Consider the following 16495-nt stretch of genomic DNA (forward strand, 5'->3'; position numbering starts at 1 on the left):
AAATCTCTCTCACTTCAAGGCCAACCTGGTCAACAGAATGAGTTCCGGGACAGCCAGAGAGACACAGAGAAACCTTGTCTTGAAAAACCAAATAAAGAAACAAACAAACAAACATCTATATGTATGTATATATCTGTGTGGGAGGTATATATGGGTACCCACATTCCACAATGTGTTTATGAGAGTCAAAAAGATTGGATTTAGGTCATCAAACTTGGCAAGTGCCTATACTCACTGACTAACTAGTTGGCCTTTGAACTCTATATATAGCCAAGAATGACTATGAATTTCTGAACTTCCTGTGTTTGTCTTTCTGGTGCTTGTTCCAGACTTACTTTATGCAGTACTGTGGATTGTACCCAGGACCTCCTGAAAGCTTAAGAAAGCACTCCAACAACTGCACTACATCTGTAGTCTATGTCTTAGAAGTTTCTATGAGATCTTGGAAAGATTTTGTGGCAGACGTTATTTAGGTTCAATCTGGAGATGAAAGTGGCAACATGTTCAAATCTACATTCAATGCCAATGTGTTACTTTCATTATTGCGTGGTGGTAATCTTGAACTTTTACTGTCACTTCTATCTACAAATAAAAATGTGAGGTGATCCCCGCTTTCCACGTTACCATGTGAATTAAAGATAATAAACTCAGCAAAAGTATAACCCAGGGCTCTCATAATAAATTGTCTTTCATAAACCTCCATTTAGATATGTGAAGATATCAATATCACATCAGAGAAATTTCCTCAGATTGAGCAAATTGCAAAGGGCACCATTTACATTTGCTTTTCTAAGACCAAAAGAAGACAGTTCTTCCTGCCATATCTCGTTCTCTCTTTGTATCCGCCTGTCTGTCTGTCTCTCTCTGTCTCTTTTTCTCTCTGTATCTCTTTGTATTATATGTACACAAATATATATATTTTCATATGTGTATGGATACACAAGGTTGTATAGAGCTGGTATCCTCAGTTCTCTCATTCCCATGCTTTTTTTTTTTTTTTTTCCCCTAAAGCAAGGCCTCTTACTGAACTTGGTATAAGCAATTAATCTATAATTAATCTATTCTACCTAACAAGTGTTTGTAACTAATCCTGTATATTTGACTTGAAAGTATTGGAATTACAGATGGGCCACCACAATTGCTGAACATTTTTATGTAAACTATGGAAATCTAAACTCTTGTCCTTACATGAATATGCAAAGCTACTTATCTACAAAACCATCTCCCATCCTAAAGACAGCTGTCTCCAAATTTAAATCTGCCTGTTGATTCAGTGTGTGCTCTGGTTCTAGAGAAACTTACACAAGGAAAGCTCTGTGATAGTATAATAAATTCATATTTCAGTTGACATTCATATCCAAAAGCCTGTCACAACATAAAAGACACTGTCTCTCTTATATGTGATATCATATGGGGAATCTTTTATAATATATCACTTCTCATTCACAGTAATTAAAAACTTAAAAATGGCTTTATCTGCTCTTTTTGCAAAGCTACATAGACTGCCAGAAAAAAACACCTTGCTGTCTTGTAAGTTTTCTATTTCTGTGATAAAAGATCTTGACAAAAGTAAATTAATGGAAGAAGAATTTATTTCAAGGCTAAAACAGGAAAACACACACACAAACACACACAGAGGCACAGACACATGTACTCCAAAGACACCCAAAGGAAAGAAGATATTGCAGAAAGAGCTTTCTGAGTATTTATGACAGGCTATTCTAAAATACTGAGAACTACCAAAATAATCTATATAGCCAATGGTAAAACACTCAATTGTTACTTTCCGTAAGAAGATCATATTCACATCTGGATATGCCTCTTTTTACTAAACATTTCTCTTTCTAAACAACCATGTCTGAAGTTTTTATTAAAATAGCATTGCGAGGAACCAACGAGATGGCTCAGTGGGTAAAAGCATTTGTTTTCAAGTTTAATCCCTGGATGTACATTGTAATAGGAGAAATTTGACTCTAGAAAGTTGTTCTCTGACCTTTATTCCTTTGGAAACACTCACAACTGAAATAGATGTGATTAAAAATGTGTCCCTTACACATGACACAGACAAAAACAGAGACAGAGGAAGAAATAACCATTCTTTGTAGTAAGAATGTCCAAACATTAAACACTCTTCACCCTGAATCCAACCTCACCCAAAGCAGGAATGGCTTCCAGCTCTGACAATGAAAATTCCAAGCTTTAAGCCATGGTTAACCAGGTTTGAAGAGCCTCAGAGTGAAGATGTGAGAATTGTCTTCATCTGATAAATGATCAGAATACTGTCTATACTTACTACAAACCCTTGGTTGATTATATTTTTGTCTATTATTATTTTCCGTATATCAAAATAAAAAAACCATGCTTAATATAATTCAGTCCAGTTTCTTATGAATAGCTCACTTGTGCTTGATGAATATTGTCAGCTAAATAGATTAACATATAAGAAAAATCAGAAAGTTGCTGTCAGAACAGTAGTAAAGAGAGATGATGTCTTTCTATCAATAGTGAGAGGAGACAATTTCTACCCTGTCACCATGAATAGCCTGATGAGATCCATTCCTCTTTTAAGAACCTAAGCTTGATAAAAGATTTCAATACTAGCCAATATAAAACTAACTTAGGGCTTTATTAACAATCTCCTCTCTCTCTCTCTCTCTCTCTCTCTCTCTCTCTCTCTCTCTCTCTCTCTCTCTCCATTTATACATAGCAGGCATCATGTGCATATTTGTGTATGCATATGTACTGGTAATAGCAAGACATGGTTTCATTCCTTAATTATAAGCCTGCACATTAATTTCTGAGACATTCTTTCACTGGATCTATATTCATTGATCAGTTATATTGGTGAAGCAATGAGCTTCAGGAATCTGCTTTTATCTTCCCTCCAGGACTGAGATTACACATTTATGCTTTTACACTTGTTTTTATATTACTATTGCCTCATCATCACTTGGCTAGAGCAGTAGTCCAATTTATATAAATGTAGACAATATAAGACAGCTTGTTCTAGGCTTTCTGTGACACAAAACACTTCACATACAGCAACTGCTTCAATTCTAGATAGCTGTAATGTATGTTTTTTTTTTATTACTTTGCAACATTATTCTGGAAAATATTCCATCTCTTTTAATGAGACATGCTTCCCCCAGGGAAATATTTGGTAGATATTCAATATATGGTCTCAATTCAAGTGAGAATTTTGGCAACAATACTTTGTGTATGAGGGCATATGTAAACATATGCACATGCTTGTACTTGCATATGGATACCATAGAATAACCTTGAATGGTGTTCCTTAGGACACACACTGCCTACCTAGTTTCCTTGAGACTAAGTCTCTCATTGCCATATAATTTGCTGATTGAGTTAGACTGTTTGGTTAGTGAGCCCTCGGGATTCATCTGACTCTTCTCGCCAGTGCTAGCATTATAAGCAGGTGTCAGCAGAACTGGAATGTTATAAGTGTGTTAGACATCAAAGTTAGATCCTCATGCTTGCAAAGCAAGTACCTTACTGATTGTTCTGTCTCCTTGGTACCTTGAAAACAGTAATTTTGCAATGATGACTAAGCAACTGATAATTTAAGAAAAACAAAAGTGAGATCTGGGCCTATCTTATTCTTGTGCCAGTCTTTTGTAGAAGAATGGAAAGTATACATTATTTCTGTTGTATGTGCTTCCACACATATATGTATATATGTATGTGTGCCTATATATTTGTTTGTGTCTGTGTGTGTGTGTTTCTATGTGTTATGTCTTCACTGGAATGGGTATTCATGAGTGACAGCACTGCTTGTATTCTAATGCTAATTCGGGCCCCCAAAACTGGTTGCATCAGAGACAAGAGATTCCACCAGGTAGATGCTAAGTGACCCTGCCCCCAGTTAAGTACGTTGGTAAATAAAGATGCCAACAAACAATAGTTGGACAGAAGAAACACAAGGGTGTTTCCTGGGCTTGGGGTTACAAGGAATAGGCACATAGAGGAGAGAAGAAACAAGAAGCCTTCGTGGGTTAGTTGAGCCATAAAAAACGTGGCCCTGAGGGCTGGACAATCGGAGTTAAAAACAGCCCAGATGAAACATAGAAAATAGTAGTTAATAACTCAGGGTTATTGATAGGAAGTAGAGAATAGGCAGCTGCCCAAATATTGTGCTGCTTAAGACATACTGTAAATATAAAGTCTGTGATTGTGTCTTTCATGCAGGGAACACTGGTTACTTGTTATCTCAGACTTCCAACAGCAGCAAATAGACCACTCCAGACCACACAGTTCCAAGGGGGGAGATTTATTCAGGAGATAGGGCAAAAGTGGAAGGAAGAAGATAGAAAAAGAAGAAGAAGAAGAAGAAGAAGAAGAAGAAGAAGAAGAAGAAGAAGAAGAAGAAGAAGAAGAAGAAGAAGAAGAAGAAGAAGAAGAGAGGAAGAAGAGATGTAGAGGCCAGCCATGACCATGTGTAGAGAGAGAAAGGGTGGGAGGGGTGAGAGAGAGGCAAGAGAGTAAGAGGATAAGATTAAGAGAGTAAGAGATTAAGAGACTAAGAGGGTAAGAGAGTAAAGAGGGGGCAAGCAGCCCCTTTTATAGTGGACCAGGTCTACTTGGATGTTGCCAGGTAATTGTGGGGAGGAGCATACCTGGCTGTTGCCAGGTAACTGTTGAGGTGGAGTTTAGATGGAATACTAACAAACACAATAACCAAAAGGTGGGGTAGCAACCTAAGGTTGGGACATCAAATATTTATTACTACATATCTTGGAAGTAGATTGCTTTGGGATGATGTCAGCAGATAGATGCCAGTAAAAAAGTACATTAAAAAAATAGCATGACAAAAACAACAAAATTCTACTTACTTTGCTTTTTAATACAGTTGTCCAATACTGTAAGTATACTAACAGTGTGAGGAAAAAGAGATGCTCTTGTGTCTCTTATGTTCTCAGTGACTTTCTTTCACCTTCTACTGACAGGTAGGAGTGTAGACAATGAGTAAATCACAGCCACTGATCTAATTTCAGGAAGCAAACCTAACAAGAGAGGGCAAACTGTGTGGAAATAATTCTTCTTTGCTGTCAAAAGCTGGAATGATAATCGATTACCTTAATAACACTCTGCAATTATGGCTAGAAATATTAGAGAAACTTCAATCACAATTATCTACCTACTCCATTATGCATGCTTTGATGAGTTTTAATGAAAACAGAAGCTGCTGCCAAGCAGAGAAAATTGGAACATCACAATAGCCAGGATGCAAGATTGGAGAGGGTAAAGGTAGCTTAAAAATGGATTAGGAACTGCTTGAGAATGAAAACAAATTTTGATTTAAAAATTTGCCTAAACATTTTCTACAAACTCCTTGTAATTCATTTCTATTGACCTACACATGTGACGCTGTCATTAGTTCTATCAAGATAGGAAGGCTCAGCTCTCCACAAACAACATTGCCCATGAATATGCAATTTACTGAACAACAGAAAAAAGTTCACCTGTGAAACAAATGTATTTTAATAGATGGCTAAGTACCTGTTAATATTAGAAAAATTCACAAATTGAAAGCAAACTGAATTCTAAGAGAAAAGTTTTAAAAAATACCCAAAACTGACATTTTAGAGTCTTGTAAGTTCTCTTGGCATACCAAAAACAAAAAAACAAAACAAAAAAAAAATGTCCCTGAAGGGTGACTTTTTGAATTCAGAAGGCTAAGAAGGCTAAAACGTAGAACACGCGCATCCCTTACAATATCACAGCCTTGTACTAGTAGTTCTATTCTCTCATTCTCTCTCTCTCTCTCTCTCTCTCTCTCTCTCTCTCTCTCTCTCTCTCTCTCTCTCTCCCTCCCTCCCTCCCATTTATGGTTATTTAATTATCATCTCTCTAAACCCAACAATTTCTGGTCTCTGAATGTCTTCTTTGAACTCTTAAGACATAGCCCAGAAAACGACTAGCTGTGGAGACTTTTAGAGGTAGTTGTTTCTTAAGACCTTCAAACTAAGCTTTACCAGGAAACCCAGAAATATCATATAAATTAAAAACACAGACAAATTCACCCTTTTATAACAGCACATTTTGTTTTATATTTAAGAAAAAGAAATTAAAGTTCCACATTGTGATGAACTTATTTTTATTCATATTCTACACATTGTTAATGGTTTATAAATATCTCAGCATGTGGACACTGATAATTCTTTGTTTGAAGTTATACTTGGATCTAGATGGGACTTTGGGAGTATGGCCATATGTAAAAATAACCATATACAGAGAAGCATGATAGTGATCAATAGTGAGCAGAGAAAAATCTCAGAGACATGACTGACCACCAAACTAGACGACCAAAATTAAACTTCAGAATTAACAAGTTATTTCTCCACTGGTGAAATGAGCCAATTAAGGCCAGATTAGATTACATTAAGGGCAGTTTGATTTGGTAGCTAATCTTGGGTGAGTTCAATCACCCCAAGGATTGGGTCAGGAGTGTCACCATAAGAGCGTGACAGTGTGGAGAGAAAGAACAAGCATACAGAGAGACAAGAGGAAGAGAAGAGAGAGTGGGAGAGAGCAAAATGTCTGGATTGTATAAGGGAGGAGTTTCTGGGGAAGGCAGCCCAGCCCCTGGTCTGGAAAGTTCAGAGTTGGGGGCAGGGTATTCCAGGTAGGGATGGAGTGGTGCTGGGAGAACCTATAGGCCAGGTCTGCTTTGATATGTAAAAATAATCTTCAGTCCCTTGTTTCAGGTGGAGACCAAACAGGAATGATTGGCATCTTTCTTTTAGGGCTTTGTAAAGTTTGGTAGTGAGAGATGTGATGGAAAAGCAGATTTCAGTAGTTATCCAGCTTCCCAGATCACAAGATCTCTGAGAAAGTCAAGTTTAAACATTCAGTTCATATCTCAGCCTATTGTCATTTGTTCTAACGTTGGGTTGGGGTTGTTCTACACAGAAGGTGAAGTGGGGATCACTCATAGCTCATTCAGTGAGATTTTTATACAGTTTTCAGGGCAGCAGCCATTAAGCACCGTGTGATTGGCAGAATAGTGTGACTTTTTAAACTGATTGGTCTTTAGGGAATGAGGTGACAAGGACTTCCCTTGTCCTGCTGAATGTTTCCCCACCTGCAGTTAGGTCCACCCCCCCACCCTCCACCTGTGGTCTGATGAATGTTAATTAGCCTCTCACTTCCAGAGGGGCCAGTGTTCCCTGACCTTTCCAAAGTTCCTGAGCTGACATTTTCAGTGTGTGTGTGTGTGTGTATGTGTGTGTGTGTGTGTGTCTGTGTGTGTATGTGTATGTTTGTGTGTGTGTGTGTGTTTGTGTGTGTTTGTGTGTCTGTGTGTGTATGTGTGTGTATGTGTGTATGAGTGGGGAGGGAGTGGATGTGATGTATATAGGTATATGACAATGACAGTCGATCATTTTGGACCTCCTTGTAAAGCTAAATATTTAAAAACCCACATCAGTGTTTGGCACTGTGAAATTATAGAATAATAAATTATCCAGCAAATGACTCTTTTGAACCTTTATTTTTCTTGTGGAGAAGGCACATGTGCACCACTGCTAATCTGTAGAAGTCATAGAAGAACATGTGGAAATTTTGCTGGAGTCAGTTTTCTTCTTTAATTATGTTAGGTCCAGAGATTAATCTCAGTTTATCAGGCTTTGTTAGATGTCCAAGCAGTTCAGAATAGATCATTCCAGACCACATGGTTCCAAGGGAGGGTGGTTTATTCAGGAGATAGGGCAAAGGTGGTAGGAAGAAGAGAGGAAGAAGAGAAGAGGCCGGCTATAACCACATGGAGAGAGAGGAAAAGAAGGGGAGGAGGGAAAGGACAGAGAAGCTAGAGGAAAGAGAATAAGAAGGTAAGAGAGTAAGAGAGAAAGAGAGAAAGGTGGGGCAAGCAGCCCCTTTTATACTGAACCAGGCCCACCTGGCTGTTGCCAGGTAACTGTGGAGGGGGAGTTAGACAGAATACTAACAGGCTTGGTACCAAGTGCCTTTACCTGCTCAACCTGTGGGGTCCTCAGATGCCATTTCTAAACCTATTTAGTTGATTTATAAAGAAGTTATATGCTCTCATGATATTCCACAAAAAACAAACTCCCTCCTTCTCCCTCTTCTTTTCTCTCTCTCTCAGTGATGATGATGATGATGACAGTGACAATGACATTAGTGGTTTGCAAGGTAACTTACCAGAAAAAGAAGCCACGCCTATCCAGCAAAGCTGAGTGATTAATTAAAATATTGTCCAGAGATGATTGACTAATTAAGAATTTTGTGATTTTTTGGGGGCAATTTTGGCATATTGAACGGTAGTTTATTGACAATTTCTGTGCATAACCTAACATTCTTATGACTATCTAGAAAGTTCTTTTAAAAGTTAAGACTCTGAACTTTCATAAACCCAAAGACTGAGAAATTCATCAAAAACATGGAAGGTTCAAGGCAAAGATATTCCTGCTTTACTGAAATTCTTCGATCTGATCTTTGACTAGAATATAGTATAAGAGTCAATGATTCACTCAAGAATAATACCCCAAACTCAAATAAAATATAAATGTAGAGTATTTTATTCTGCAGAACTCTGGCATGCTGGGGTCTACCATCTACTAAGATGAAGACACCTGGAGGTGAGCTCGAAGGCCTGATTTAAAGCACATTAAGGGAATTCAGGGTAGAGGTAGGTGACCTCTATCTTAATCTTGGTTTTATCTCAAGGAAGATTCCAGAACCATTGTTGGGGCCTTGGAGGCTAGCAAATGTTGCTGGGGTAGTCTCCAAACTGCTGCTGATATATTGTCCTTGACAAAGGCCAGGCAATGGGGCAGCTTCTGATGCCTGGACTTGCCTAGACTTGCCTGGAATTGCCCAGTTCTTAGAAATAGAAATTTAGGCCTAGTCTCCTGAACTGTCAATTTGAAGCCAGTCATGGAGTCAGCCTAGCCTTCTCAATAGAAAAGTATGCTAAGGCAGAGGTCAGCTCAGAAACTTTGGAACACTTGTCCCTCTGGAAAACAGAGGCTAATTTACATTCCTCAGACCACAGGGGCTGGGAATCAACCTGCTGGTAGGGGAGGCCCAGAACACATGGACAGATTCCACAGGATGGACTGCTGGCCACTCGAAGATAAGGGAAGCCCTTGCCACCTCATTCCCTAAAAGCCAATAAGTTTAAGTTACACTATTCTGCCAATCATAGTATACCCCTAAAAATTTTATAAAAACTGCCCAAATGAACTGCCCAGGGGTGTGGCCTCTCCTTTTGGATGCAGGATTACCACAGCATGCTAGAACAATAAAATTCCTCTTGCTTTTGCATTGATTCCCAGCTCTGGGTTGTTCTCTCAGGGTGTTCCTGGTAAGCTAAGGCTCATCAGAGACTTATATTAACATACAACTACCACAATAAAAATCTTCATGAAACCATTATCATAATAGAACATGGAATTTGTAACCTAATCTATGTTCTTAGGCCATAGTCACACTCTATAATAAACTATGTCTTAGTGCTTTTCAGGTGAAAGTTGTGGTTTTCGTTTTTGGGGTTTTTTTTTTAATGTCCTCACTAGCTGATCCAACATTCATCATTATCTGTGATCCTCAGAAGTCCTTGGTTTGTAGTCATCTCATTTCCATTTCACTGATGAACCACTGAGGCTCAAGATAGTAAGACCACCCAGATACACACTCCATAGAACCATAAATGAATGACATTCCTTTTTGTGAATCAGGACTTTCCACTGACATTCATGCCTGAATTTTTGTGTTTATTTGTTTTGTGTTCCACTTCCTTTTCTTTCTGTTGTTGAATTTTAATAGAGAAGTTGTCCTTGGCAAGACTTACAGAGAACACTCGGTAAATCATTCCCATTTCAGGGAATAGTGCTATGACCACTAACATCCCTTTTTTCTTTGTCTTGGAAATAACTAAGCTAATTCATATTATTTTTCAAGATACCATTGTTCCGTCATGATATTAGTCCTATACGTTTTTGTATGCTCAGGTGTGCCTTTCTAAAAGCCTCTTTCATCTCATTCCACCACTCACTCAGATTAAGCATGCTTAGAAAACTTGACTCTTACCAGTAGTATTGCAGTACACTTGGAGTGGTTCCAGTGGCCCACTGCCATCAGAGTCAACATAGAAAAACCCAGATGGATTTCCTCTGTGTCTGTACACCTCACAGGATTGCTCATAGGTGGCTGGAAAGACACAAAAGCAAATTATACTTGATTCTTAATATCCCTCTGCAGGACTCAGTAACTCATAGTTAAGGCCCCTGTTTCTGCTTTTTCTTTCCTTCTTGTACAGCCCCAAGGGCCTTTTCAACATTCTAGTACTTTGAAGACTCATGCCCTTTTATTTTTGTTTCTGATGCTGTGAACAAAATACCCTGACAAGAAAGCAACTTAAGTTAGAAAGAGCTTATCTTAGTTCACAATTCTAGGTTGCAATCCACCACTGTAGAGAAATCAGAGTTGCAGAAACTTGAAGCAGCTAATGACATCACATCCACGGCCACGGACACTAAGAAACAATTATACATTTGCTTCCTTGGTGGATTGCTTATACTCTTATTGATTTCTCCACTCAATTAACTTAGAAATTATTCTGTTTGTTTTCTCAACTGGACACAAGCTAGAATCATTTCTATAAATGGAACCTCAATGGTAAAAATGCCCCCACCAGACTAGAGTGTAACGAATGGTCTAGAGAATTTTCTTTATTAATGATTGATATGGAAGAGTCTAGCACACTGGAGGCAATGCCACTCTTCAGAAGATTATCTTATGTGGCATTAGAAAGCAGGCTGATCAAGACATGAGAGCAAGACAGTAAGTAGAACTTCTCTATTGCCTCCCTTCTGTCCCTGGCTCCAGGTTCATCCCTTCAGTTCTTGGTCTGACCTACTTTCATGAAGAAAGAAACTAAGCTGAAATACATCCTTTCCTTATGGCGTTTATCACAACAATGGAAACCTAACTTAAGGAAGTCCTGTTTAGAGAATGATGTCACCCACATTAGGCTGGGTCTTCCCACACCAATTAACTTAAGACAATCCCTATAAACATGCCCTCAGGCCAACCCAATTTTTATAGTCCCTCAGTGAGACACTCTTCTAATGTGAGTCTAGGTTGTGTCAAGCTGAGATTTAAAGCTCACTCTCACATGTTCTTAATTTATTATCATTCATTCATTCTTTTTATAACATCTCATGGGTACATGTACCCTAAACTTCTTTCCTGATCTTTTTTGATTTGCATTCTGCCTTTCTGTCCCCACAGCATACTACAATAGAAGCATGAAAATATTGGTCTATCTTCTTTATGCTGAAGAACCTCTAAGATCCATAGATGAGTGCCATGGCATCTATCAAATAGCAACAAGGTTCAACACTTACTTGGTTAGTGAATTTAAAATGTACATATGCTGTTATACCTTTTTAGCAATAAAATATAAGGACACCACCTTGAAAGATGTGTGTGTGTGTGTGTGTTTGTGTGTATGTTTGTGTGTGTGTGTGTGTTTGTGTGTGAGAAGACCAATAGATAAGCTCAAAGATCATTTCTTACTCGTCGCACTGTTATTCTCTCCTTGCTATTTGGGTAGGCTGGCTGACCAGTGAACCTTAAGGATCAGGCTATCAACACCTCCTCAGCATAAGCATTACAAGTATGTATAACCTACTAAGCTTGGATATGTTCTGGGGATCATACTGAGGACCTTTTGTCTGCAAAGCAAACAGTATACCAACTGAGATTCTTGCAGCACAAAGAGACACTCTCTTAAATTTATACATCCCAAACTTAGGAAAGTAATTAATATAATATTAGATCCAGGTTCAATCCATCTTTGTCTAACAAGTGCTTCTTAATTTACAGATATATGTCAACAAGTATGATTTTCATCAAAGGATAAATTCTTGGGTAAGACTATTTGTCTGTGTCCCCATGATTACAAACTGAAGTAGGCATAGAGCTCTTTGTGTGCTCATACAAGAGCAGAGACAGGTCATAGGTGTCACACAATTTGGAGTTTTAACAGAGCTGTAGACTTGATAAATATTAATATCAATAAAATAACACTAACAAATTTGAAATAATGAAAAGAAGATGGCTGAAATGACATATTAAACATGCCCCTAAAGGTATTATATGGTGGCTGCTATGTCCTGTGTGCATCAGTGGGTAGCAGAGAGGAAAGAGTCTATGTCTATTAGGTCTACACTCAGTGTTCTGACCTATGAACATCTGAATGATTAGTAGCCTAATACTCCCCTAAAAAGAAAAGCAAAACAAACAAAAACAACAAAACAAACAAACAAACAAGCAAGCAAACCCCCACCCCCCCAAAAAACCAAACCTGAGACAATCACTAGTACTGGGCAAGAGGGCCCAGACAGGGATATAGTATAAAATGACTACTAGTCCACCACTGTGTAGGTGTGTACCAGCTCTAAGAGCAGGGAGTGAGCCAGAGACCAGAATAACCTGCCTGGGGCCATGCAACTTAGTGGGAGCAAGTTTGAACCTACCTTACCTGCTGGTGGGAGTGAGCTGAGCCATAGATGACAACCAGTCCAATGACATGGGGCATGGACATGGAGTGAGCCTGTCTAGTCTGGCACCTTTCAGGCCTAGGAGAAAAGACCAGGCTAGAGATGGCCAGAATGCACAGGTAGAGCATGACATGCCTGAGACTACTCCTGAGATGTCCTCCGGCACTCAAAGATCCTAGGTGTCACTAAGAGGAGCAATTAAGTGATAAAGAAGTAGAAGAGAAAGAGAAGCTGAAGAATTTGGGTACAATGAATCGAGGCAGAACTGGAGACTCAGGAAGGAACAGTCTGATATCAGTAGCTGGTGATGACACCTGGAACCATGGTGAGGTCCTGCAATGTACTGCCACCAGGGGCCACTGCTCAGTGGAGTGGTAGGTGGCCCTGAAGCAGGAGGGGTCTGTCAGCACCTATGGCTAGAGAGGACAAGCTGTCCGACTCCATGGGGCATGCATAAATAGGGAGCTAGCTTGTGATAACTACCAGTCTGGAATGTAGCAGGCCTGGGTGAGCCTTACCATCCAAGAAGTGGCTTGCATGGCCTTAGCATCAAAGATATCCTTATTCTGGGCTGCTGCCTGGAAACATGTTGATGTCTGATAGCTGTGCAGATATGGCCTCACCCCTTGCCTGGGCATTGTGAGAGAGTCGACCGTGGAGACTTGAGAGCAGAAGATGACCTTGCTCCTAGCCAGCTGTAGTGCTTGGGAGAGCAGGGCCCTGTGCATCACCCAGACTTGGCCTTTACAGGAGTTGCTGAGGAGCTGACCCTGAGGGTATGAGAGTAGGAGATCTTGTTTTGCCATTTGTCTCCCATTAGGTATCATGTATGAGGATGAGACACCCACCTCCTCTGCAACACTCAGAACAGAGGGGCCTGTATCTGGGCAGCACAGTAGAGCTGTTTGTGATGGCATGGGTACATATGAACCAGCCTTGAGGGCATTATAGTGAGAGAGTTGGCTCTGTTTTTTGATGACTGTGGCATTGAATGGGCCAGCTAGAACAGGGGAGGTGAGCATAATATAGTGATATAAGTGGTGGAGTGATGGTGGGTTTACCAGCTTTGATACCTCACAGGCCTAGATCCAAGACTTTGAGTTGGCCCATCCCAACATGTAATCCATCAATGAACTTTTGGAGTTTGTAAAGTGCTCATTCTAGGGATCCAAAACTACCAGATCTCCATGACACAGGTAACCAATAGGATACCCAAGAGGAGTCTCAGTGAGGATCCAGTATTGGTAGAGTAGCAGAAGCCAGGGCCCTTGTACCAGACCAAGGAGATATTGTAATGAACATCTGCAAGCCAAGAAGTGTGGATAAGATGGTTTATTATGAAACACACTGTGACTTAATATAGCTTCCACAATGAGATTTGTTTTTCTTCTTGTTAGAGAAGAAGTATCAAGTGTGGAGTGTTGATATGAGGGGAGGGAGAGGTGAATGGGATTGAGGTACATGATGTGAAGTTCACAAAGAACCAATAAAAAGTTTTTTTTAAAAGATACATGAACAACCTTAGGCATATAATTTATATGTGATACTTGACCCGATGTCCTATAATTCTGGGCAGCATGCATGCATTCAATTATGCCACCCATCAATACTTAAGACACTTCAGTGGTTCCCAACATTGTCTAAGATAGAATACAAGCTTGTCCCCTTAGCTGACTTCTGCCCCTGTGATTAATGCCCCATCATTGAAATACTAGGCTGCTGATCATGATGATCAAATGTCAGGGATGCTTCAAATAATTCACTACCAGTCAAGTTCTAACTAGTAAGCGAGGTAGAGCTTTTTATATTTTGGAGTGAATTCAAGGTTATAGTTGTATTCATGGAAACTCTCTTTGGTATTCAGGCACACTTTCTGAAGAAGGTTTGTAAAATGGTCACGGTATGCACCTTACACAGCAAACACACAAGCTTCATATATTGTTGCTCAACAGAACCTGATATCTTCAAATGGTAAAACACTTGCCTGGAAGAATATGACCTTCAGAATCTATGCAATGCATTATGGTATGCATCAAATATGTGAATGTCATCTAGCGTCTGTGGGGGTCACCAAAAACACCAACACTCATAGAGGACAATCACATTATAGAAGTTGCCACTGCTGTTTTCTCATGAACAGGAAAGGGGAATAATGCCCAGACAGCACGTGAGCATTTCCCTAACTGCTGAGAACACTAATTCAGTGTGATCGCTCAGTGAGTCATGGAATGTGCTGTCAAGTATGAAGACATGGGTTCTTTCCCATGGTAGAAGAAAAGAACAAACTACCCCATGTTCTCTTCTGACCACCCACATATACTCTGTGGCAAACACACAATCACACAAATGTAGTGAATGAAGACACACATATACACCACACCCTAAATATACCTTGTAACTATTTCCCAAAGAACAGGAAGCCTAGAAATTTACTGGGTAAATTTTTTCAGTCTTGCTTCAACATAGTATCTGCTGTTCTTTGGGAAATTGACTTAGTTTCTGATGAGGGCTCCTAATAAAATTTCCATGATGGACACTTGCAGCTAGCTATCAGGGTAATTGCTGTGATAAAATGCTTGACCAAACAACTTAAAGGAGGAACAACTGTGTCTGGCACACAGTTCAAGTAGACACTGGTTACAACGGAGAAGACAAGGCTTCAGGATTTGATTGTTGAAAGGCACTGGCCACAATTTTTGAATCTTCTAGTTTGCTTTCTGAGGTAAAATCCACTGGTCTCCTTAGGAAACATCCAGATGGAAAAATCCTACCTGGGAGATCTTGGAAGTCTCTACTGCATTCCACAAGGATGAGCCCAGCTTCACAATGGTTGAAGATGAGCCGCTGATCTACTTTTATGTTTTCAGACAGAGGTATGTTTTTCAAAAAACTCCCATCTTCAACTCCACTGTAAGAACTGGATGTCACCTATGGTTTCTATATGTTTGAGATAGTGCCACTGGCCAGTCACAGCAGCCAAGTACTGAGACAGGCAGCAAAGGTGGCGATAGGGTCAGACCTGCTTTATCTTTGACAATTTTTCTGTTTTTAAATCTTTATTATTCTGTGGCCAAAACCCACTTGCTTCTGGTAATTTGATTCTCACTGATGGTAGCAGGGGATTTAAGAAAAAAACTAGTTTCTCTCTGGCTCAAAAGTTCCTGGCTGTCAGAGTGAGAGGCTACAAGTTTATTAAATCTTCATGAGTGAAAGAGGAAAAAAAGGGGGGATGGGAATTTAAACACATACATAAACACACACACACACACACACACACACACATACACACACAAACGCACATTTTTCAGGCCCAAACAGCTGTCTCAATAATTTCACAAGTGTTCATGCATACTTATATGCACACACATATACCTATACACATATGTGTGTAGATACATATAGACAAAAGGTATATACATATATAGATTTGGTGGATAAAGCAGATTTGGTGGTATATACATATATAGATTTGGTGGATAAAAGCCATTCATTATTTCTTCTCTCTGGCAATTTATACCTTCTTAGACAAAAGTTCTTCATAAAATTACCAAATAGATACAATATTACACAAAAGGAGAGTTCCAGAAGGATGTTCATAGTAAGTTCAAAGCAATGTTTCACACTATTAACACATTATAAGTTCAAAGCAACAGCTTCACATGGCCTTGCTTTATCATAGTGCACATATATTGCTTCATCCTTGGATGTGACATATAATGAATGTTTTTATTTTTTTGACCACAAATTTACTCCAAGCCTACTTTTTATCCAAGTACAATCAGCCTGTGTTATGGGATGATTTGCAGAGCCCTGTTTGTGGCTTTTTTCTATAGAGGCATGAGATTACTTGTATCAATTTAAGAGTTCTATAAAATCATGATCAGGAATTGCGACATCTTCAGTTTGTCTAAGGAGCATTACTACATGAGAGTATATATTCATGTTGATTT

At 39.3% G+C, this 16495-nt stretch overlaps 1 protein-coding gene and 1 pseudogene across 1 annotated transcript in view; one reads left to right on the forward strand and one right to left on the reverse strand.

Moving 5' to 3' along the window:
* The window catches only part of LOC117716227 (contactin-associated protein like 5-1), a 688126-nt gene that overhangs the window by 206331 nt on the left and 465300 nt on the right, over positions 1-16495 (reverse strand). The window contains exon 12 of the mRNA XM_034513191.2: positions 10069-10188. Coding sequence (XP_034369082.1) covers positions 10069-10188 — 120 coding nt within the window. The remainder of the gene's footprint in view (positions 1-10068; positions 10189-16495) is intronic.
* LOC117716652 (small nucleolar RNA SNORA17) lies at positions 12122-12261 on the forward strand (annotated as a pseudogene).

This window comes from Arvicanthis niloticus, chromosome 10 (assembly GCF_011762505.2).
Source record: "Arvicanthis niloticus isolate mArvNil1 chromosome 10, mArvNil1.pat.X, whole genome shotgun sequence".
In the NCBI taxonomy this organism is placed as follows: domain Eukaryota; kingdom Metazoa; phylum Chordata; class Mammalia; order Rodentia; family Muridae; genus Arvicanthis; species Arvicanthis niloticus.